The 26,240-nt window shown below is 40.2% G+C and overlaps 1 protein-coding gene across 2 annotated transcripts in view; it reads left to right on the top strand.

Annotated features, from left to right (window-relative positions):
- The first annotated feature begins 2,262 nt into the window (after positions 1-2,262).
- robo2 (roundabout, axon guidance receptor, homolog 2 (Drosophila)) overlaps positions 2,263-26,240 on the top strand; it is a 239,797-nt gene continuing 215,819 nt past the window's right edge. For both annotated transcript variants that reach the window (XM_077610829.1, XM_077610828.1), the window contains exon 1: positions 2,263-2,717. In XM_077610829.1, coding sequence (XP_077466955.1) covers positions 2,594-2,717 — 124 coding nt within the window. In that variant the 5' untranslated portion in view covers positions 2,263-2,593. The remainder of the gene's footprint in view (positions 2,718-26,240) is intronic.

Here is a 26,240-nt window from a genome sequence, read left to right as displayed (position 1 = left end):
ATGTTCTCACTGATTGTTATTAGCGAGAACGCTTGGGAGAGCGTGACTGAACGCTAAAATCAGGTGGGCAGGTAGAAAATGAGCAAGGATTGTGTGAATAATAATTTGTGCCGCGTGTATGAAAGAAAAAAAATGGCTTGGGAGGCTGTAATTAGGACATTAAATCCAATGTGTTGATCCCTGTTGGAGCCACCCACTTGTGAGAAGAGTGTTTTATTAACTTGGGAGCACCAGGAGCTTTATAGTTGACAAAGCTCCAAGGTTATGAGGCTTTTGAAGTGTGGCTGCTATTTTGATGGAAAAAAAAATACAAGGCGAAGAGAACGTTTAATTGGCAAGTTATTGTGCAATCAATGGGGGTCATCACTCTCCTCAATGCAATATGTGGAGCTGAAATGGACCCACAACGTCATTAAAAGGGATAAATAATTAACGGAAGTCACCTCTTTGCCTTCTTGTTTTTGGGGCATTCGGCTTTGTATTTGGCTTTAGGGTTAGAATATTGTTAGTGTAAGAGAATAGTAGTGTTTCCTTATTTTTTTTAAATTCTTATACCCTCACATGAGCCATAGCAATCACGTAGGCTACCGCTAATTTGACCAAAACAATCCCCTGGGTCAAGGGTGTCGGACTCGGGTTGGTTTGCGGGCCGCTTTAACATCAACTTGATTTCATGTGGGCCGGAACATTTTAAATATAATATATATTTTTTATAAATGGATTAAAAGAACTGGATTGAAAGCCCTAAATATTCAGTTTTTTATAGGTCCAAAACAATGTTTATTTTAGCTTTTTTTTAAAATTTATTTTTAGATTTTACAAAATGATTTTTGAACAAAAAACACAGAAAAAAATGATTAAAAAATTACAACTATTGATTTAAAAGGGGGAAAATGAGGAAATTTAATATACATCTATACTCTTCATTTTAATTTGATCCTAAAACACTAAGTCGGCACTCATGATTTACTTTCCTGGGCCACACAAAATGATGCGGCGGGCCAGATTTGGCCCCTGGGCCGCCACTTTGACACTTTTGCCCTAGGTCATAAAACTGACCCTTAATCCTTAAATTTAATAATTTGCAGCTTTAGGTGTAAGTTTGGGAGATAAAGATTTATGGACATTAGAGTAATAAGGGTAGGGTTCAACGATTAAAACAATATATGGTCAAACTGCCAGTTAGTAACTGCATTTAAAGATCAATTTTATTTTGTTTGCCTGCAAAATATTTGTTATAAAGTTTACTAAATAGTAGTCCATTTTAGCTGTCCGTCAGTGAGTTTTCTTTTTCTATACTTTGGATTTAACAACCTGACTTTGAAAAACTCGTGGAGGAGTTTTCATTGAAAGCTTTGCGATAAGAGGACTGAAGATTTGTATTTCTTTTGCAAAGTTGCAAATGCCCCTTAAATGACCTCATTTTCCTCCTTTTCATACCCAAACTAGATGCAATGAGAGGTCAGGAGAAAAATACTATTTAAAATACAAAAGTTTGGACACCCTGGTCCTTTTCAGCATGTTCCTTTATAAATCCTCCATCTTGCATCTACACCTGTGTGGGGTTTGCACGTTATCACCAGGCTTGCGTGAGTTATCTCCGGGTACTTTAGTTTCCTCCCACATCCTAAAACGGGGATGCTAGGTTAGTTGGTTGAACACTCTAAAGATTTTAGAGTGTGATTGTGAATGGTTGTTATTCTCTGTGCCCTGCCATTGGCTGACAACCATTTCAGGTGTCCCCTGCTTACTGCCTTTAGTTGATTGAGAGAGGCTTCAGCACCCCCGCGACCCTTGCGACGGATAAGCGGTACAGAAAATGAATAAATGAACCTCTAATCGGACTGGTTTGTTGTATGTAGTCATTGTAAAATTCAGTTAAAATCCAGTTTGGAAAACTTAGCTGATTTTGGACCTCTCGCTAAATTTACAAAGGAATCCAGTTTTTCTCTTTTTGCGCCTTCTTGCCTCCAGTTAAGATTTCCAAATTTTGTCCACACTGCCAGTCAAGGTCATCCAAACAAATGTGGATGTGACTTTTTTTTTTGCCAGGACAACCTTTGGTGATACGTTGGCGATGTTTTTTTGCCCCCCTGCTTCAATCCTTTTTGTAGAGTGCACAGGGGCAATAGTGCTCCCGTTACTCACAGTAGAAGCTTGATCGCTGTGGAATGAATCCCCCCCCCCTTCCCCAAATGATAGAGGAGGGCGACTATTCCACCAGCAGCGTCGACATCCGCGGCGGCGGCGGCATCACGCGGCACGGAGCGGTGGAGAGAGAGTGGCGTCGTGCGCGAGCGCGAGTTCCGATGCACTGCGTGGTGTCGTCGCGTGGCAGGCTGCGCGTTACCATCGCTCGCCCCACGGCTCCTCCGCACGAGGCGGGGATGAAGCATCAGCCTCAGCATCAGCACCAGTGAGGACCAGCCCCGGGGCTGGTGGCGTTCCCCAGAAGCAGCCGGAGCACCAGCAGGATGGTCGCTGAGCTGGAGACCTAACTGCTGACGCCGGCGTGACGGATGACAGCCCGCGCGTGGCTTCCCGCTCCAGGAGCCATGTGAGAGCGTCTCGGGGCTACCAGCAACTCTCGGACATGTTTTCCAGGGGCCAGTCTGGATTTCTTCCTACCTTTGAACTTGTCTTGTTTCTCCTGGTGCTCTCCGGGTGTCCCGAAGCCACCTACCCAGCTCGGACTAAAGGGAGATGGAACAAGGGAGGTAAGGTGTCATGGGATACCAGGTCGTCTTGAGTGGGATTGTTGCTGACATCAAGGCTGACCTTGTCTTGATTGGCTTTTGGAGGCTGGCTTTTTGCGGAGATATTAACTTGTACGCAAGTTGGGAGACAAATGCTTAAAGCGTTTTTTTTTAATTCTGTTGTGTGCATAATTTAAGACATCTACAAGCAAACTGTCACCCTGATAAATTCTCAAGAGGATGGTCAAGTCAGCTGTTTGCTGTACTTAAGCGACTATTTCAATTCATGGTGCGAGAACGTCAGCTATGGAGGAATTGTTTTGTGATGGATTTCATGGTGGGATGACGGTTTTTGTTTTTGTTTCTCATGAGTTTGGTGAGTTTGAAACAAAAAGTATAGGGAAATTGACTCTGGAACATTAAGGCTTTATTGGAAAACAAACATGAGGTCAATGGTTTGCTGTTCGTTTACGACTACATTAAGTTCTTAGTAATGGAGTTACACAGGAAATTTTAATTTGGTTACTCCGCAGTGGATTAAAATGTCTCGGAGTTAAATTAACACAGGAAAGTTACAGTTGGTGCTGCAAAATTGGGCGTTTGCTGGACTTTGAGAAGTCATTTGCAATGAAAGAAGTTAGTAGTGAAATGGTTCACCTCCATTTTATTGTTTGTTTATTTCTGATATACTTTTTTGGCACTGCGGTCTTCATGGTTTGGTCGCCTCTGTTTTTACGGATCATTTAATGGGACGTTTATTTCTTGAAAGCAACCTGGCACGGTGATGACTCTCCTCCGTGGGATCGTTAGCCCGTTGCGCTCTTGTTGGATTTAATCCCCTTTGTCGGATTAAAGGGACCCTCTAATCTCGGCAAGGAGGCTGAGATTCAACCCCTCGACATTGTTAGCGCTCTGTGGGATCTTGGATTGTCTTCAAAGAGAAACAGTGGCATGGACCAGCTATATTGTTCCTCCTTTTTCGCCCCTCCATGTTTTCCACCTTGCACTTTTCAGATGCCACGCGCTAAAGTTCATTCCTAATGAGTTGGCGTTCACTCTTCAATTGATATTTCAGGCTGCACAAATTGGTTTAATGAAAGAGATTCTCTTTTTAGGTCCACTTTTGCCCCCTCCTGCTTTGTGTTTACATGCTGCTTTAATGATTGGAATTAACATAGAAAGTAGGGCGAGAATCAAGATCATTTCTGTCAGATGAAAGTTTCAAGGGGAAATGGATTATCAGGCGCTTGTTAGTGATGCCCAATCAAATAGTTTGGGAACAAAAATGAAGCCTTAGCGAGGGAGAACGCAACCTCCCGCTATGTCCGGATCTGGTGAAATAGAGGCCAGCGACCTTTGCGGTTATAACCGGACTATTTGTGAGCGCAGTTAAACTAAGAAAACACAGCACTTTACTCAAAATGAATTTCCCCATTTAGAGATATGAAAGGTGAAATTATCTCGACTTTTACGAGGACCAAGATGGCCATAACTGTGTCGGTATTCTTATTATGTTACTAATAACACTTACAAATGCATGCACTGAGTATGTATGGTATTTTTTAGATTTTAGTGGTTGTGGTGTATTAGTGGGAGTTGCACATGTATTTTTTTCATTCATAGATAAGTATTTTTAAAGGTAATATATATTTCATTGAATTGTTAAGGCGATTACCTATTTAAGTTACTCTATATTTACTATTTGGAGTAAGTTATTACATTTTTAGTTCAGTTGTTCATTGTTTTTTACTAAGATCTGGAAGCACATTGAAAAAAAACATTGGTTGTCATTGAAGGTTTGGTAGTTCATACCATACTTTTTGTATTTTTGAAAAGATTCATTTGTTTTTCCTCTTGGTTACTATAATGGTCGTGATCTAAATGAGTCTCTATCTCTATCTATGGAGCAATACCCATCGCTTTAGGGGGCAAATCGCCTATTTGGCTCTTCACGTGGAGAACGGCTCTAAATCTTTATCTTAAATTCGCGTGTGTTACATTTTATTGCGCTGGCAGTGAGTTTTCAATTTGGAAAATGATCAAAATAGCTGCGGGGAGTTGCTGTTTTCCCCCTTCTAGTCATGATACACTGCTTTCAGGATTGCATTGTATTCCTCCTCCGAGCCGGGTACAATCACAGCTGCCATTCGCCGGGAGATCAAAACGATAAACTTTACCGTCATCCCTCAAGTCCGAAGGGCTTTTAAGAAGCAATACAGAGTCAAACCGTGCAGGTTGTTATTTGGAGGCAATGATGCACTTGGAACACGTAGTTTAAAGGTTGCATATCAAAAATACAAGCGCCTATGAGAATCAGCAGGAGCGACTTAGCGTTTAACTGCTTCTCACAGACACGAGTGTTTTCCAGGGAAAATGAAAATACAAAACTACTCGCTCTGGGAACTTTATAGTTTTACCATGCTATCCGCTATAGGTCACAGCGACAAAAGGAAATCTATTTTCGATTCTTTCCTTTAAGTGAATGAATGAATGCTAAATTTAAAGAGCTGATGAGCTTAGTAATTGTTTATCGTTGCATCTTGGTAAACTTTTTTGGCCGAAACGGATTTGGTTGAAACCATTTCTTGTTCCTTAATAGATTCCTTAAGAACAGAAACATTTACTACAATTTTTTTTAATCAATTTTTCTTTCACTTGGAATCTTGTGGTTTATAGTCCATTAATGCATTTGTATACGTGCCGATGAGCTGTGTGTTCTTAGTAAGCTTGTCAAAAGTATTGGCAGTCAGGAAAGGCTCACATTTACCGCCAAAATTATCAATTGGACGCTGGGGAATCCTGAATTTGTCGGACCCTGCTCACTTAAGAACAGCTGCTAGGTCGATGATTGGCCCAGGAGTTTGCGAAAGGTCAATTGAAACTAGTGAAATATTTCACTCTATGTATAGAGTAAATCAGGCTGAACATACATTGCCCACCCATGGTTCACATGGACAACCCGCTTATTTTCCAGCAAACAGCACCAGTATTCGATGCGCCGCTCTGACATTAAGCAAGCCTGAATAGCTGTTAGCCCGTCTGGGGAAATTGACTTGGCGATATCCTGAGCCCACCTGCTGCCGGGTTGCCAAAAGACTGTCTGACTAAACAGCGGCTTGCTGAGTAAGGCGGGGAGGAAGTGTGTAACAATACGGCTCGGTCCTGCCCACAACCCAACATACTGTTTGTGACATCTGGGGTGGGAGTTGGAGGATCCAATCTGGAAAGCTCAACGAGGAGTGAGTAGAGCATGCCATCGGTGGCAGAGCACCCTCGTATTGATGGATGGCTCATCAAGTTATTGGCACTGATGCTGAACAGGTTGGGACTAGACTAAAATAGACTATCCAGCGAAGAAAAGGCCATGGAGGGCGGAGTGGATATGTTTTGCAACATTTTTAGCTTTTCTTTGGAATTTTATGCGAGGGAATCAAGTACAGCTGGAAGAAATTGTGTGTGTGAAGCATCCCATTTCTGCATTCATTTACAACTTCATTTGGTTGGATTTTTTTTTATCAATATCACAAGCTCAAATGAACTACGAGCACCCAACTCACTCAGTAAAAATCGTATCAGCAATTGACAAGTCCGGTGTAAAAACGCAAGGTAAAAAAAACGGAAAAAATTGAATGTTTTGGAATTAAAAAAAAGAAAATTGAAAAAAATTCAGCTGCCATCACGGCTTACTGTTTCAGCCCTGAATCAATCACATTTACAACTTCATTTGGTTGGATTTTTATCAATATCACAAGCTCAAATGAACTACAAGCACACAACTCACTCAGTAAAAATGGTATCAGTAATTGACAAGTTAGGTGTAAAAATGTAAGGTTAAAAAATGAAATTAAAAAACACAAATTGAATGTTTGAAATTAAAAATAAAAATTGAAAATTGAAAAAAAAATCAACTGCCATCACAGCTTACTGTTTCAGCCCTGAATCAATCAACTCTGTTCCTGTCAGTTTAACTTGGTGGCACAGTTTAATTTTGAAATTAAATGAACGTGAAGGCAGCGACAAACACGTCCCCCCCCGTCCCCTCTCTGATGCCCCCGTGTCTGGGCCACAGCAGGACGGCACAGTGTTTGTTGGCCAGAGGGATTGAATTGCTGTACAAACTAATTGGGCGGAATATTAGGCAACATCCTGACAGAAAAATGAAATGAGTGTCTTTAATTTTAATTAATGTGTTTTGACTCATGTCCCGGGGGGTATAAGGGGGGCAATGAGGGCTTTTGTAGATCGGGGCTAAAAATCACTCACATTCTATCCTTGTATTGACATGCCTTGTGAGCTTGGGTAATTTGTTATTGTTATTTTATGGATTAAATGATGATTTGTTGGTACTTTTCTCAAAACGTTGTTGTCTGGTAGTTGAGAAGGGCGCAAGCTAAGCCTGCTATTCTTACCTAAATATTAATTAAGCACTCGCGTGTAAAGAAAAATGACTTTCCCAAACACCCCCGCCTTCTGAAATATACATGTCACATGCAACCAGCAGCTAAATTGTGTGGGTGCGTACATGCTACTAACAGGACCAGCTTGTCATGAAGCAGAGGATGTTATGACCCAGCTGGAGGCCGTTATAAGATTTTCAAGGCTAAGAAAATAATTATTTTGCGTCATTTGCCATGTTTGTCCAAGATTTGTTATATAACTTCTTCACTGTCATCAGCCTCCCTTGTGGCAGAATACAAAAAAATGACTGCATTTACATAGTTATATTTATACATCGGCTCACAATTAATAATTTAGTATGTCATCTTTTTCAACGACTTGGATGGGAAGGACTTGCACCGACTCGATTGGTTCGTGTGACTTGGCAGCAATTGGTCGCTGCTGGAAAGCTCATTCATATTTATTGTTTATGTATTGATTATTTATTTGTTTGTTGTTATTTTTGCACTTTGTGGTGAAGCTTTATATCTCATTATACTTATATAAAAGCATTTTAGCACTGTATCTTCCTGCCATTGCTCGCTCAGGGCGCCACCATCTTAGCTAAGGATGACAAACTAGACCACTACGGACACACTTCTTGGTTGTACTGCTCACATGACTTCCCTTTTGAATTCGTCTATGTGCAGGCAACACCCTTTAGGAATGTAAAATCCAGAATATGGAGGTGAAAATTGTGAATACAGAGGCGGCTTATACGAGAGAAATTGTCAAATTCAACGATTTTAAAGGTGTGGCTTTTACGCGGAGGCGGCTAATATGCGAGAAAATACGGGAACCCACTACTGAGTGTGCAACACATTCCTGACTTGGCTAAACCCAGCTGCTTTCCGTCATACGTACAGTAGAAGACGGTCTTTAGTCCGTTACTTATGCATGGCTGCTCGTTCTGCTCCAAATTCCTGCCCTCTCATCTTGATTCTCTTCACATGGTAGGAGATGATGACAGAGAAGTCGTACATGTTTTGCCGTTAAAAAATTTACACGCCGGTATTTTTAAACACCAACGTCTTGAGCGCACTTTCAGACTCTCGGCTCAAATCTGAGCCTTTGGCCTCCCTTGTGATCAAATATGGAAGACAATTGATGGGAAATCAAAATGATCTGGTCTACGTCATGCTTTCAGTAATACAGAAAATTCTCACAAGCTGTTTAACTTGAAAAATTAATCAAGTTGAGGATTAGGAAATCAGTAAAAAACAAACAGAAAAACTGACATTCCGAGATTAGACTACTCCCCGCACTTTTTGGTCTAGACGAAACCTGAAGAAATTGTGCTTTCTGTAGTAACAGGCATCATGGGAAATTATGTTTGGTTAGCATCACGGGCTCTGTAATTTCTTACTTCCATATTTTAACATGTCATCCGTTTTGTCCAATGATTCAATGACGTTTACACGTCACGTCTCAAGTACTGCAACACTTGCGAGAATTGCAATGGGAATCGAACCATCTCAAAGGCTGTCCACTCTATTTTAATACGGACTAGAGAAAGCATATTATGGACTTTCCTAGTGTGAATGGCACCCCACGACTTTCCAAATGGGGTCATACCACGTGTTACAAAACCAGTTGCCGGGCCACTGACGTCCGCAGTCAGGAATGGAAACGGAAGTAACTTTATCCGCGACTCTACCTACTCTGACTCATTCGCCCTCTCAGCCTACCGCCTTACCTCTCTTTGCTCTCGGCGATAAAAGTTTAAAGACGCAAGAAGCCTTTTTTTTTCTATTTCAGGGTCACCATTAGCCTGAATAATGCATGGTTGAGAGAGAGGAGCAGTTTGAGTCCTATGGAGGATAGGAAAGCACAGCCTTCAATTAAATTATACATCATTATCGCAGCTGGCTATGCCCGTCCGCCGCACTACACCCTCACCGTCCGCCTCTAAATGTTCCGTGTTAGTGTCTTGTCCAATCTGGCGTGTCAGGAAACGGCCTCTTCCGGCTCGGAGGCGGGAATGTGCTTCAAAATGTTACACTTTAGGGAGGAGGGACAAAGCTGACTTCTAGTTGTGATGTGGTTTGGGCTAGTTGGTTCAAATGTTCAAGAAACTGTTACGATGAACGGGATTCGACGTCTAGTTAGATGTACTTCCTAACGGCTGAAGACGGATTTTTCCTCTAAGTAAACAAATCATGACCTATCATTTGACAATGGCAGAGCTCTTGACAAAACACGATAAACGGCTTTAATGACGATTTCCAATCAAGACCAACACTTTAGAGACGTCGTAAAATGTTGTCTTGAAAACCAGTGCCTTGATTTTCAACACAAACTATATTAATTGTTTTTGTTTCATCTGAAAAGCTCATCGGAGGTTGTTTAAATGCTATTCAATGTTGCGTACTCACCACAGATTTTTCTTTCCTTGAGTGAAGCATTGGCATTTTTCTTGGTGGATCAACATAAACGTGCTCTCAAGCCAGAAGCTAAGCTACACAGTGTTTGTCTACCGAGTATTCAATTCATGTACCTTGTACGGGATCAAAGTTCTGACTCTACATACCGAAACATCTGAATACAGTGCAAGTGCTTTTACTGTTTTTGCAACTTGAGAGTCCAAACTACAACATCAAGGGCATTCACGTTTCAATCATTCACTACTCAAGATTTCCTCAAGCCTGGTGAACGCAATTTCAGTTCACATCTAAAGGCTGGATAAAAAAGAATGCAATTTCTCTTACTCCCTCGGTTTCACTCTTGCTCGGTCTCTTTCTTTTCTTCACACAGCAGATGAGAAGCATGTCAGTGAAGTATTTATAGGCGGCCAGGGATTTTGTAAACTAAGATTAAGGTCTACAAAGGCCACATATGCATTTTACATTAGTGCACACCTTTAAAAAGAAGGGGAAAATTAAACTTTTGTCAAAGATCTGTCCACCTTGGAGATACCTGCTAATCAGAGAGCCTTCAGTGAATGATCATGTTTTCAGTCCAATAGATGAAAATGGACATCCAATCTATTTGAACTAACTTTCGCTGTTGATGGAGTTAATTTGAGTTCTCTTGGAATTTCTATCTTTTTGATATTCATACATATCTGGTAAAATATCAACATGCATAAGCAAACATGGAGCTTTTATCGATTGCAGCTTTATTATTCAACTATTCCGACTTTTGAAGTAAACTTAGCTGAAGGCAATCTTTCACGTAATCGGCTGACTGCATGAAATGATGAGTAAAGTAACACCGCTAGTCACCAATCATCTTGTCAGCCATTGCTCATTACCAGTCATAAGGATTCCTCCAGCCAGTCAATGATGATGAAATTAATTGGTTCACAGACTTGGGAAATGGTGGATTTGGGCAATTTAGTTTTAATCAAATTAGAGGCGGTGACCATTTGTTTCGTTTCAACACATTTTTATGTCGTTACTCTTCGGAATGGACTATGTAGCGTGTCAGCTTTCAGTAGAAAGTTAGCCTCAAATGGAAGCTATAGTAGAGCATCATTTAAAACTTTTTTTTGTTCTTCTTTTTGGAGACCAAGTGAAGCAGAATGATCCCAAGAGCATGATTACCTGCCCCGCATTAGGGCCGCCTTATATTAACATTGTCCTTAGCTCGCTAGTTAATTAACCCCAAAGACCTTCATTTGCAGTCCAATAATGCGTGACAATGGATTAACTTCCCATTCTCATTACTAAGATTGATTGATTAAAATCGTGGCTCTGTTATTGGTTATGTTCCAGTTATGGCTGCACTGTTAGAAAGTTGTACAGATGGAGTTAAGCAGTAGTACGACTAGATTCCCTTCATTTGCTCAGACTGCTACAAATAGGAAGTGATGCTTGTTTTTACAAGGCGAAAAACTCCTAATTTTCCATCAGATTTCCTTTTATGCCTTTGCAAGGTTACTTGATTTTTTTGTGGGGTCTGGCCTTACAATTGCAGCGCCAGATTACGTTATTTCTTCGAACAAACAAGTAGACGAGCATACCTGAGAGCATGGTCCGACAACCGAAATCGTCAGGAGGCGGGGGGATTGGCACCTGTCAATCAGTAATAGCCACGATGGCACTTCGCATCAAAAATTGACCGTCGTTCGCTTAACATATTTACTCTAAACAAGATGCAAAAGTCGGTGTCGATGTTTAATTTTGAACAACTGCAGGCGTGTTGGACTTTGCCGGGAAACAAACAAGCAAAAGTGGTCACGAAGTTACACGATTGGGCAATGTTTATCCGCAAAGAGCAACACGTAAGACAAGTGGAAATTTTGGCGTGCATGGAGAAATGAAGGATTGTCTTGGCTATTATTATACATTATTGTGTTCTTGAGCCTTTTTTTGAATGAGTTGATTCTGGTGACAAAAAATTGCATTTTGGGCAATAGATCCTTTTCATTTAAGAGGTTTTGCCATTGATTTTTGGGTTATAAAATGAAAATTCACAGAATTAAGGAACGGAAATACGTACAGTAGGTTTTTCATCTTGATGCTAAAATTAGATAGCGACAACTGCTGGCAACTTCAGTTTGTCCACTGCTCTCATTTTCTATTTAGCCGTACTCCTGTTTTCCTTTGTATGACCCCATGTGTATATTTTCTTAAATGGTCTCTCTCAATTATGGATTTTCACCTATTGTGAATAAATCTGTAAGATGATGAATGGGGCTGTATTCCACTGCGGTTGCAAAATCAGCACAGCTTCTTCATCAGACAAATAGATTCCTAACAAAATAATCTTGGTTGTGTTATTTCACACTTGATTGCTGCAGACACACTCTAGAGACATAAATATCGGTGTAGCAAATAAGCAATTAAAAAGGCAGTTTTATGACTCAAGCATATCCGAATCAGAATTCTATTTGGAGCGTAACCATCGCAAAAATCACAGATGGTTATTTTGCCACCTACAATATGGAATATAGTTATTTCATGCCGCTAAGTGCTAGGTAAGACCCTGGCTTTTCTGTCTGCTCGAAGTGATAGTTTGAGTGAGTGTAAAAGTGTGCTTGTCACGTGTCGGCGGGGTCCGTGTCTGCAGTGTGGTCTTTGGGTTGAAATGCACACAAGTATTGAACCGCGTCGTGATGTGACAGGAGTATTTTTTTCTCTCTTTTGTCGTTTGCCAAAGTGTGCATGAGATGAGAGCAGCTTTCTCAAGGTTGCAGAATAATGTCTGCTTTTGAGATCATTGACAAAATGACATTGGTTTATATACATTTTTTGGAACGCTTGGTTTTGGTGCCTTGAAAGAACGTTATTCTTTCAAAAATGTAAGATTTTTAATAGTTGCCTTTGGTAAGTGACTTTTATGTCTTTGAGCGTTTAGGTGTTAAGGCAATGCAAAATGTTTTCTATATGAGCGTTTGTGGTATTTCAATGCTTTTTTTTTGTAGTTGCTTGACTATGAAAAGCTCCTTTCAACGCTGGCAAATGCACTCTTATTCAACTTTATTGCATAATAAATAGCCTTGTTTGGCTGTACTCTTGTTTGGCTGTACTATTCTTTGGCGTTTCTCGCTTAGTGTTTGCATTTAGACCAGGGGTGTCAGACTCGGGTTGGTTCGCGGGCCGCTTTAACGTCAACTTGATTTCACGTGGGCCGGACCATTTTAGATATAATATTTAGAATTTTTTAAATTGGATTAAAAGCCTTAAATAGTCAGTTTTTATAGATCTAAAACAATGTTTATTTTAGCTTTTTTTTATATATTTTTAGATTTTACAAAATGATTTTTGAACTAAAAACACAGAAAAAATTGATTAAAAAATTACAATTATTGATTTAAAAGGGGGAAAATCAGGAAATTTAATATACATCTATACTCTTCATTTTAATTTGATCCTAAAACAGAAAGTGATTTACTTTCCCGGGCCACACAAAATGATGCGGCGGGCCAGATTTGGCCCCTGGGCCGCCACTTTGACACGTGATTTAGATGGTGAAGGTTGGTGAATATAGAATAGAGGTAAAAATGATTTTCGTTTTCAAAACAATAGCGACAGAACGTTATTCCGATAGATTTAACCATGGTGACTTTCGCTGTATTTTTTATTTATTTTTGCCGGCTTCAGGGTCTAGATTGGGTTCTTATCCAACTATTCAGGATCATCGGTACTTATTTGCTTCGTCCACGAACGATGCGGAGATTTCAAGTTAAGAGGCGTTGTAAAAGATGAGATCAAGTGTGTACACCCAGGTCAGATTAAGGGTTTAATGACTGGTAAAATGATGGTTTCTCATCCAAGGTGACCCCCCCTCTGGGCCAGGGTGACGGTGCCAGAACTCAATGAAAAGTGAAGGTAATCCCTTCTTCCTCATTTCTACCCACCTGTCACCGCAGCACCGCCACCAAAGCCCGAGGCATGTAATTACACTTTTATTGTCTGGAGCCACGCTGCATCATTCATTGAAAAAAAAAAAGCTCACACATGCTCTGGCCTGCTATGTAATAGACATTTATGAATCTTGTTCTAATGCGTTAATAGTGTGTATCTCCCACCCGCCTTTTGGTGTTTATGCACTCATAAGCAAGGGCCCTTGCGCTCGTGTCTGGGTAGACCTCGCCTCGCCTCGCCCCCGCCTCGATATCATTAGCTCTGCTGACATATTAAGGCTCTGTTTCCCTTGTAATTTGTTTTGTCTGTCAACGTGATGGATTTCTTGTTTGCTGCCACTTCCTCAAATACGAGGAGAGAATGGTAGCTTTGGGACATTGTTGGGTTTCACCTTCAAAATTAGAGGCAGGAGGCATTTGTTTTGGCCCAAGCAGGGAGTCGGCAATTCTTACGGACTAGCTTTTGCTTTTGATATGATTGTAATTATAACACTGATTGGAAAAAAAGGATAAGATGAAGTATACATCTGAAAAGGTCTACCGAAGGACGTGTTTGCATGATGCAAACATTTTTGAGGTTTAGGAATTTAGTGTGCTAGATGTGGCCTTGTGAGTATGAAATGATTTTACAAGTGTTTGAAATATTGAATGCCTGTTGAGAATAGTCCAGAAGACGACAGTATTTAGTTGACTCAAAATGCTAACGCTATATAAATCCGTGTGCGGTTGGTTGGTCGCCGGTCTTTTTGTCGCCGTCTTTTGGTCGCCGGCCGCGACAACGGGCGACCAAAAGACCGGTGACCAAAAGACCGGTGACCAAAAGATCGGCGACCAAAAGACCGGCGACCAATCGAGCATGTACCGTATAAATCAATGGTTTGCGCTAACTACCGTCTATAAAAGACAAGAAAATTCAACCGAATTGCTTCCCGTTTCCACTTGACCGATGTACTAGGACAGCTGAAAGTAGGACCCCAATCTGTCCGATGCCTGGCCAATAGTGGCCAGCTGTTCAGGAGCATCGACCAGGAAAACGTTTCAACGACATCTCACGTTGCAAGTAATTAATCTCTGTCCGAGCGCGTTTTACTCATCCCTCTCGTTCCTTCGCGATTAGCCGAGTGAATATGTTAACAGCTACTATTACGATAATCAACTCCAATTTAATTGAGTGAACTAAAGACAAATGAGCTTTCTATCCGTTTCTATAGCACTGATCCTTATTCGCTTCACACTCTAAAATGCTCACCGGCCAATCAGAGGGCAGTCAGGCTTCGTGAGAATATATTAGCATGAGCTTAGTATAATTCTCAGTTCTGAGCTGATGCGAACTACAAAGCGGAAGACATCGGGTTTTCATCACCGAGGAATTCTACCCAAAGAAGCTTAGAAAACAGCATGTGGCGACACATCACATCACCTTGTTTTGCCACTCGGTGCAACGATAAAGACCAGAAATGTGCACTCGGTCCGCAAAGTCGCTGAGCATTGCCTCCCGACCTCGAGCGTTTCTGCACTCTCCCATGAGAGCTTTTGATTTCGTCTTAAAAATTTGAGTGACCGTGCAAAAAAATGAAAAACCATACAGGCGGCAGGTATGCACGTCACAGCAGAATCGTTTCACTATCCCTAATCCGTAAAGTAAAGGCTGGAATATTTTCCAGGGAGATCACAGTTGTCACAAAAGGCGACGACTTTGCAGTCTCCTTTAAAAGCTGAGGAAGGAATCAATCAGCAAAATGAGGGAAAAAAATGCACTTGTCATGACTATTTTCTGTTTAAAAAAGCATCATTCTGCACACTTCAAAGGAGTTACCAAAACAGAAGTTCTAATCTTCTCCATTTCCGCTCACTATCGAGCATATTCTAGCGATCAAATATTTTTTTTTTCCGCCACACCCGGACGCCTACTGCCAACTATTTGAAAGATTTGGAGAGCAATCCTTGGATTAGTCGAAACACAAAAGCTTCATTTCCTTTTGTAGATGTTTGTTTCTTTTTGCGTTTGCTTTGAATTCGGAGCCAGCCGCGTCTCGCTCGGTTATGCAAATTTTGCGGAAGAAAAGCCGTCTGGCTTTCCGAGAAGCTCTTATCCTTTAGCTTCAATGCCGACGAGAGTCGGGAGACTTTAATGTGCTGCGAGGTGCCATTTGGATCCGCTTTTACACGCCTAGAGATGGAATAAGTGTTTAATTGCTAGCCTTCTCCGTGTCACCGTAAGTCTTCCAATAGCAGCTGAGGGCATTTATGTACTCAAAAACACGGCGAGTAGGTCGTGCATTTAAAGTGGAAAGTGTTTATTTTTACTTTGGACAATTTTTTAACACGTCACACAGGATATTGTTCCGAAGCGGATGACGCACGGTTGATGTGGATTTTATTTTGAAGCGTTTCATTAAGTGAATAGTGAATGTATTAGCAGAAAATGTTGTTTCTTTTTTTATAGCTTTAAGTGACATTGGATAACTTTATTCATCCTGTATTTGGGAAATTTCATTGTGACAGTAGCAGAGGGTGATTAGACAGAACAACAAAGCAAAAGCACAAAGTACAAAGCAAATCAAAGTAAATGGGATCATTAAGAATCACCAAATCAGATCATTAAGACAGAAAAGCCGCAAAAACACATTATATAAACATAGCGCGTCAGCAAGCAATGTAACCAGACAGGCAAGCTGTCACCGTCATACAGCGACATCTACAGAATCTTGAATTTAGTGCATACTGATTGGGCATATGTGTTAGAGGACATCCCATTAACGAATTAACGTCAACTCGATTTGATGTGGGCCGGACCATTTTAGATATATTTAGATTTTTTTTTTCATAAATGGATTAAAAGAACTGGATCAAAAGCCCTAACTATTCATTTTTTTATAGATCTAAAACAATGTTTATTTGAGCTTTTTTTTCTTAGTAAAGGAAAATCTCTTAATCATTATGTTCCATATTTAAGTGGAAAACAGAAAGTATTTTTATATATTTTTAGATTTTACAAAATGATTTTTGAACTAAAAACAGAAAAAAATGGATTAAAAAAATTACAATTTTTGATTTAAAAGGGGGGAAATCAGGAAATTTAATATACAGCTATACTCTTCATTTTAATTTGATCCTAAAACAGAAAGTCGGCACTCATGTTTTTCTTTCCCAGGCCACACAAAATGATGCGGCGGGCCAGATTTGGCCCCCGGGCCACCACTTTGACACATATAATCTAAGATATTAGAAGCATATAGATTTTTAAACAAAAAAGGATCCATTTAAAGAAAACAAAAAGAAATAAACGTAAGGTCTCCGCCAAGTGAACATGCAAAATCTCCATTTTTCAACTTGTGCTAGTTCAATGCATTTGTCACTCAAGCCACCACTGACCTAATTGTTGACAGACATTGTTCTCCATCCACAAAACACCAACAGCCTTTTTTCCCTCCGTTTGTTGCCGATAATACAAGAGCCGGCAGCGCTTGACGTCGGCTACTGATATCATCTCCGATTGCCCACCGCACTTTTTCTCTGATTTGTAATTTGCATATCGGTGCACTGTTCCAATTAATGCAGGGGAGATCGTTGGGCCCATGCCCCCCAAAACCTGGACCGGGATAACCGCTGAGGGGATTGATTTACTGTGACTCAAACAGATGAGTGAGCAGATTCGAGGTGACTGGTGCTGACCACACAGGTGAATTATGGAAACGTGATTGGAGGGGGAAAAAGGAGTAAAATCATTGTCCATTTTTTTTCGAGATGTTTTGAGAGTGGCAGACCGTCGGCTTCTCGTATGAATATTTTACAGTGGCAAGGCTATACGTATAAACAAGGCAGCTTCGATTCAAGGGTAAAACTGGGGCATCTGGATTCTTGAGTACCTGTGAGGCAATTTGGAAGACTGTTCTGCGCCATGCTGGGTTGTGGTAGATGTAGAGAGGGCGTGTCCTTTAAAATATGCCCCGTGACTGTCATTTTGGTGGCAGAAAATTGGCCTCAAATCACATGGTATTTTGGGAGCAGGTGGTCAAACCATTTTGGTAAATTTGATTGAGGCTGGGGCAGGTAGATTTTCCGATTCGCAGACACATGGGAACAAAAATAAAACGCAAAAAAAGAATAGTAAACAAATATTTCTTAATTGCCACGGTGAGAAAAAGTTGATATTTTGTTTGGTAAGTTTAAATTGGGTCTCCTAAAATTAATGGACCGATCTAATTTAGGCCCAAATTTTGAGAAGTACAGTACTACCATATCATGTTGCCATGTTTTTTTAATATTATTTATTTTCCATTTTCCAGGAAGAATTAGATTAGATGCTAAGTAGTTCTAACAGAATACTTGCTCATTAAAATGCAGATATAAATCAGGTTTTAGCAGGTTCTGTTTATTTATACACCATTTCTACTTTTTTTTGTTGAGACCTAGGCAGTCGCTGTAGCAGTCAACGCGGAGTGCCTTTGATTCGACGTTGCATAACATTTCAATCGTCTGGTATTAACACTCCTGGCAACTCTTAAAGGATGCAGACAGGAATGGAGAATAAATTCTGTTTCAGCAATTTTCCAAAGAATACTTGAGTCAGCTGTGAAAATGACATGTACTTCACGGCGTTAAGCTTTTAGATGACATACCCTTTCAAGGCGATGACACAGAATTGGGTGGAAAAGTCCTAGAGGGGAAAAAAAAAGTTCTTTTAGAGGCTTTGGAAGCAAAAGCTTCACGATGCAATTCCTAAATCTCAAGACAATGTCCAGGGAAGACTAAAGCTCCAGAAAGATGAAACGACTCAAATTCTTAAATCTTACATTCGCTTCCTTGGCTAGGCCAGGTTATTTCTATTTTGTTCACTTGTACATTTCATTTTAATTTGTTCTATGCTGTTTTTGGTGCTGTTTGATGACTGTCAGCAGCTAGCAAATGTGTTCATTGAGCTATAGAACAATGACGTGTCGCAATTTGCATTGTTATACATCTTTTGCAAGAATAACGCTCCTGATTTACAACAGGAAAAACGCTCCTCTATCCAGCTGTACTTATCAAAATTGTTTTGAAACCTCGACCTCCCACACGGATCCGGGAGGACTCCTAAATTGTTTTGTAACCTGGACTTCTCACTCGGTCGCAAGCTCACACTGAAGATCCGGCAAGGATTCTTAATTGTTTTGACTTGGACTCCGGCCCAGGTGGCGATACCGTTCGCCCTCCGAAAAGACTCGCAATTGTCTTGATTTCTGACCTTAATTGTTTTGAATAGAGGCTTGCTTGGTTTACCTCTTATGCAATTGTTTTGAATAGATGACCTTAATTGTTTTGACTCTAATGCAATTTAATGGGAAGGAGAGGATTCGATTCCTTAGAATGATCTAGGAAGAAGACGAATCAGGATCGATTCTCTCTTGCAAGATAAAGCTGGATATGCGTTCGATTTCTTCCTTATCTTAAGGCGTGACCGGACGTTTGGTCGCCGGACTTTTGGTCGCCGGACTTTTGGTCGCCGGACTTTTGGGTGCCGGACGTTTGGTCGCCCGGACCCAAACATCCGGCGACCAAACGTCCGGCGAACAAAAGTCCGGCGACCAAACAAGGTAAAACAACACGGTCTACTCATCAATCAAACCCAACAATGGCCCTGAGCAGTTTCACTGAGCGGACGTGTTAGTGTATAAGAGTTTGTATGTACATGCGTTGTCCCTTTAAGAAGCTACGTCAGTTAGGGTCTTAACAAGTTCTCCAACAAAACACAATAAAAGTAGGGGAAATTTGGAGCTTTTCTTTAGCCTAATAATTAATAGGGCATTAAGTATGACTAAATCATAATTCACAGTTTGTATTTAGGGAATTTGAGCAACAATTTTAAATGGTAATTATCAATAACCTTCCGGGCGACCAAAAGTCCGGCGACCAAACGTCCGAGTACCAACTCAAGGTGTATCTGTTACCTAATTGGTGAACCTATCACGGAGGTTGTGTGCCGAAATTTAAAATATGTCGGGGTAAATAGGCAAAACTTGGGTACTTCTTGTTCATGTGAAAGGAAGGATGCATTTTGTTACCCTTTTCCTTGAAAATTTTGGAAAGTCATGAACTATACCATACTCTATACTCCATACTATTCACGTTATGCGTTGCCTTCATGGTAACCATTAAATTGTACAAGGAAAACTACTCGGTACTACTCGCATATACACTACCCAGTGTGTGGGGAGGGGGGTGTACATCTCCCCTCTTTTCCCAATGGGGTGAGCATACTTTTTTCTCCCATATCGCCGCACTAGACTGATTAGAGAAGTCATCGGCTCTCGCCTTTTATCTGCCGCGGTTCCCCACCAAACACAATTGACTCCAGAGGAGAGTCGGGAACGAGCGCAGACAAGCTTGGCTTTATCTTAATCAAACATTAAAAACTTACAGAGAATTACTTTTTCTTTTCTCCGCTTGTTGGGGCTCCAATGCCGTCACGGGAAGATGTTAGCGATTTTAGTACGAAAGCTTCAAGGGCAGGTGCAGAAAAACAAAATGGACAAACGTGGCGGTGATGCCATAAAATGGGAAGTAAACTTATTAAGAGCTCGTTTGGAGTGGCTTTAATTACTTGAGATATTTTTCCAATTAAAATGCGGTCACCGGTAATCCAAAGATAAGAGGAAGGGAGCTTTTGGCAAAAGTTGGCATCGTTGAAATGAAGCCACTGGCTGCTTTTATGAAAAAAAAATAGAATCTATCGTCATTTATTACAGTGCAAAGGATGGAATTGATATAACAAAGTTTCTTTCAAAGAAAATCAATGTAACAAAAGACCCAAACTAATTGAAACCTAACCTCGTATTTTATTGTATCCAAAATTCTCTCACTTGATGCGCTTCAGTTCTTCGACTCCAAAGTTTATTGTGAAACAACAAAAAAGACGGTGTGTGTGTAGTGGTTTTCCCTGCAACCGGACAGATTTTAAACGTGACAGTGACGTACAGGGCGATGGAGAGTAGCCGGTCTCTCATCACAAACGTGATGGAAACCATAAGACCCTGACAGATCAGCTCTGACCTTGGCCTGAATGGAGCAGTCCAAGTGACAAGCAAAGTTAACCCGGCTGGCAGAGTGCAACCCTTTTGAACTCCAAGTTGGCCCGGTTTTCTCCCCTGTGAGCTGCATGTATTAATCAAGCTCCAGGCCTGATTGACAGATGCTATCAAGCACCGGATCGGTCCTGTGTGGCCTATCTGAGCCTGTAGGAGCTTTTGCTATCTATCTAGCTTGCGACTACCTCGAGGTGTGGGGCTGCTACATCTGTGCCTCTCTTATCTCTTCCATATTTAAGCATCCCTGCGATCAAAAGGGCCCGTAGCACTTCCCGGCTAATTGCCGGAGGCTAATAAATTGGAGAACCCATCCTCCCTCAGTACATCCTCTTCTTTCACCTCCACCATGACGGTTACAGCAGGTAGCGCATAATCTGGCATAAAGTATTTCCTGTTCCTACACACGGAGAGCCAGTTTTTAAGCAAAATTATACAAATTATTTTGCTACCTCTTACAATATTGTCACTGGTCTCATCGGAAGTGAAACACTAACCTAAACCCGATCATCAAAGTGAGTTTAATGTAGAATATGACTAAATGAGTCCATTTGTAAACGTAAAGTCAAAAGTCTTTTCAAGTGTCACCAGATCAAAATTTTGGCGAAATGCTAAATCCTCTCCTTTTTACAGCCTTTAACATTTTCCCTCGTAATAAACCACAGGTGTCAAAGTGGTGGCCCGGGGGCCAAATCTGGCCCGCCGCATCATTTTGTGCGGCCCGAGTAAGTAAATCATGAGTGGCAACTTTCTGTTCTAGGATCAAATTCAAATGAAGATCATAGATGTATATTATATTTCCTGATTTTCCCCTTTTTAAATCAATAATTGCTATTTTTTATCCATTTTTTTTCTTTTGGTGTTTTTAGGTCAAAAAGCATTTTGTAAAATCTAAAAATAAATATATAAAAATATTTTCGGTTTTCCACTTTAATATTGAATATAATCTTAAAAAAATGTTTCCATTTGAAATGAAAAACAAATGATTATTAGATGTTTTCCCTTACTAAGAAAAAAAAGTTCAAATAAACAGTTTTATATCTATAAAAAAACTAAACCTAAACCTAAAAAGCCGTGCCCACCCTCTAACCTTAAAACCACTGAAATCTACCCATCACTTTAATTAGGATTTCTACCCAACATTACAAATCAGTAGTGATAAGCAAATTTAGAGTATTCGCACAAACCATCTTTTTTCTTCCACGACAGATTAGTGAGTTTGGAAAAACGAATTGAATATTAAAATTGCGCATTAGGCAAGTTCCCGTGGAATGGAATAGCTATGAAGTGATAATTACCAGTGCTACACCCACAGTGCTAATAATGGGAGGCCTAATTATTCCTTGAAAGCGGAAATGTTGCCGTTGGCTGACAAAAGCGCTCCACCGGAGTATTTTTTCTACATCTCATGTATATCGCTGCAGTCTTTCACAGGCATTTATTCATCCGTTTTTGTTTTATAACGACCGCAGTTTGTCGATAATTACTCTATTTCTTAATTCTCTCACTTAACATGCCAGTTAATAAGCAGGAACAGAATGACAATAAGTCATCTACAGCTGTCTGTTTCAATATGTAGCAAAAAACATGACCTAATTATGAAAATATTTCACTTTTGAGGACATACGTTGGATTCAAAATCCTGGAAAAATGCTGCATAGCAGGTGTTCTTTATCTTGTATATGGCCTTGCCTCGCTAGTTTTTCATGATAAATATACAAAGAAACATGATTATTTTAAAGTAACCGCAGATAAAAACAAAGAAACTGTGATTTACGAGTGTAATTTGTTTTCCGGACATAAGATCAGATCATGATTTTAAACTACCCTGGTCTCAAATACATTTTCCCCTATTGAAATCCCGTTAATCACATTCAACTTCTCAAAAGAGCATTTGTTAGTACATGCGTCTATACAAGGAAATATTTACTACTTTCCTTTTGTATTTGTTTGCTGTTTATCCCATTCAATAACTGTCTAAAAGTGTATTTTGACAGTACCTTTAATTTCGTACTCTACTTAATTGCTTCATTTTTCTTTATAAATACACTGCATTTTATATTATAACGAACATTTTTTTTTTCAACGCAAAGTATAAAACCAAAAAAATATGCCCGCTCCAAAATTCCAATTGGGTTACTTGTAAAGTACTACCGTAATCACACAATTTATATGGTTCCTATTCTCGCTAGCTAGTCTTTCCAACTCTACTCATCAACATATATGCACCTATCTATATAGCCGTACTTTTATGAGTCATATTTTTCTGTCAGAATGTATTTACCCAAGAATGTTTTATTGAGCACAGATGGTCTCTTGTGCCATGTCCACCCTCACACGCCGACACTCTCCCAACATTTTTGTACTGCGAGCTTCCTGGCGAAAGCAGTTGGATGCCACTGTTTGCTTAGCTGTTAAGAACAAAAAAGTTCAGCGTTGATATGTTCATGTCACATTTATTCACGCATTGCGACAAGTCGATTTAACCGAGTTGTTATTTAAAGGATCTGCGAGTATTATATATTATCTATCTGCTGATTAGGTGATGGAACAGCTTAGGAGGATCTAGGCAAGGAAGATGATCTTTAAAACGTCAGTCTCAGTCTGCAGAAGGTCCCCACCTTGTGGACTTCCTGTGTGTGGCTCCAGTTTTTTTAACTAGGTCTACAATGTCTTGTGTGTCTTGTTTAACCAAGAAATTTCCCGAATACGGGATGAAATAAAGTTCTAACCTAACCTAACCTAGGCACGTACAGAAAGCGGTTTATGTTGCGCTTTCTGTCCTTTTCTTCGTTTAAATGTATTTTCGGTACCTTCCCATTTAGAGGAGGAAATAAGTTTGTTATATACTTCATCATACCTTTTGACATTTTTTCAGTCTTCATTTTAGTACACTTTTTCCATAGTTGCGTCCTCTATGGGGTACCTGCTTGACAATGGGGGAGTCATCATCCTCCCAAATGCCCTGTCCCACTTCCCCGTTCCACGCACTTCCTCTGGGTGCTAATTAATGTGCGGAGGTGTTAACGGCCGCCTTTTTTTGCGTCCCCAATCCTGCGTAGCTCCTCCCAGAGCATCGGAATGCTACCTGAAAACATTCTGTCAATATGCGCTCATTATACGTCTCGTGTTTTTAATCCCATTCCCCCTTCGCCCATCATTTCCCACCCTCACATATACAGTAGACACACTTGACACATTTTCCACGCCAAGTTTTCCTTTTCAAAAATTTCTGTACTAAATCCAAGAAGCGCCAGAAAACAGTCCGTGTGTTTAGCTAGTTTTCGAAAAAGTACCATCACTGACATTAATTCTTTTGCCACAGGGAAGTTTTATACTTGCAAACTTTAATAAGCAATTAACCTTTAAGTAAAGTAAATGATGCAAAATGTACTAAAAAAAGTATTTGCACTGTCACATTCAGTCAGTCAGTCAGTCCGATCTGGCTTTGGGCCAATCTTTAAAGGTTTTGCTTTGTTTGTCGTCCTAGAAAACGCAAATAAAAATAGGCAAAAAACACCCGAAGCTAACCTCGCTTTATTGCATATATGCATTTTTGGAAATGGAGAAAATTGTTCGGCGGCTTAATGTGTGAGCAAGAGCACCTGCTCGTCACTGGAAGCGTTACTGTAGGTGTTTCTTTTTAACAGGTAATGTGAAATGTATGAGAACTCATTAAAAAACTCCATTTTTTTGATCATTAGCGTTTAGCAAATGTAGTTGCCGCCAGTGTTTTCTGTCCCGTTGCGAGTACGCGGGAGAGCACAGCTTGTGCTACTAAATGATAAATGGCGTTTTGTCAGATTTTTACTTTGACGTTCTATTAACCGACCAAGAGTGATAGCACGACTCTCATTGGAACAGATCTCTAGTTGATGTTGATGTTATTGAAGAAACAGCAGTGACAAATTCTTCCTGTTGGTCGCTTTAAAGGTTAAATGTTTTGGCCCTCAATTTTTCTCCCTCGCCGTTCTGTTTCATCAGTAGGAAGCGGTGAAATATTAATCACTCTTGATGATAATAAGTTGGAATGAATTGCTTACAAGTCATTGATCGTCAAGCATGTAGTCACTCACGAAGGAAGTTGTTTGTCGGTGTTTGCCAATAGCGAATGTCGACGCCGTTTGTGCAAAAAAAAATCCCCTCAACGTCTATTAGTCATCTCCTAATGGCCTCTATTTATCATTTAAAGCAATGGACAAATTAGACTTACTGTGCTGTGGTAAAAGAAAAGCTAAAAATCTCTTGGTTTTTGTGAGAATTTAGAAAATTAACTGGGGTTGGATTACCACAATTACCAGGATAAAATGGTTTAGGTATATTTAGAAACTAAGATTCATCATGAGGTTAAGTCAGTTGTTTTTATTGAGGACCGTGGAATGAATCAGAGAATTTTCATATAAAGTGTTTTACTACTTACGAAAAATCCAAGTTAAGAAACCATTTGTGGAACGGGTTAATATGTTGTGTAGCTGAACGCCATTCAACCGTTATCTTTTTAAAATGGTTGGTCATTCACGTCCATCCTCTGTAAATATTTTTAAACGATAAAACAGGACCTGGAATTGTTGGTATTAGATAAGCCATGTTTTCCCACACTTGCCTGCTGTATTTTTTATTCCTTCATATTGTCTCCTCCCATTATATTCAAGCAGTCTCCCAAAATGATAATTAAACAAGGAGCACGTCAGAAATCCTGGAATTATAGTATTTAATTATGCATCCCCAGTGCATTAATATTTCATGATGAGGGAATCAACATTCTTAATTATTCAGCCCTGCAAAATGCATGAAAAGTTAAACGTAGAAGAAGCAGAATCGCTGAATAAAGGAATGATGCAGAACCGTTTCTTTTAAAACGTGAAATTTCTTTCCTTTAGTCAGTGTCAGCCGAAGAACAGTGGGATTAATTACCTAATGGAAAAAAAAAAGTTAATGACAATAAAATGGTCCAAATGATGCAGAAGAGATTTCTGACCTGGAACGGCAGACCCTCTGGGAGAATTTGAAGCAGCAGATCTCTGTGAGGACCCCATTTGGAAATTCAGTGTTAAAAAGTTGTAAGACAATTATCTAAGTTAAAGAGGCATGTAATTATTTTTTCCAACATGAGATGACCCTTTTACCAAAATGTTAAGTGCGCAAAACGAGATGATTTCACAAGACAGCTTCACGCTCCAACCTATTCGAACAAAATTGCTGATTGCTATCGTAGATGAAGATAAAGCATGTTTTGAATCGCATGCCCCCAAAAAGACAAAATCGAGAAACAGGTGTAGGGAAGAAAGGTGGAAAAATCAATCCATAAAATTATTTAAAAATGATCCTAAAGGTCGGAGTCACGGTTTGAGGCCAAAATCTCGGACAGAGTCGTTATCTGGTTAAATAAGTTTAAATTGGGCGCATTAGAAAACACTTCGACTTTAAGTCCATACAACTACATCATATTATGCTCCTTTATGTAAATTCATCCCTCTTAATGCATTTTCACAGTTGTACATGTGAAAGTCTGTTATGTTACATCTTCCATGCTGTTGAGGTAAATCTGCCTTACTGCTCCTGGAATCTTCACTGCCCTCCTGGCAAAGTCACCCGTTGCCATTTTGAAAGAGTTGTCACTGCGTTACTGGAGGTCAGCCAAGCCGTCGAGCCGGGAGGGTTAAAGTCACTCTTCACCCTTAGCCACTGTCGCTTGCCCACCTCGCCTGCCATCGTAACAAAGACGGTGGTCCT

This window comes from Stigmatopora argus, chromosome 10, assembly GCF_051989625.1.
Source record: "Stigmatopora argus isolate UIUO_Sarg chromosome 10, RoL_Sarg_1.0, whole genome shotgun sequence".
Taxonomy (NCBI): Eukaryota; Metazoa; Chordata; class Actinopteri; order Syngnathiformes; family Syngnathidae; genus Stigmatopora; species Stigmatopora argus.
Note: the sequence above shows the minus strand (reverse complement) of the source record. Positions and strands in the feature narration are given on the sequence as shown.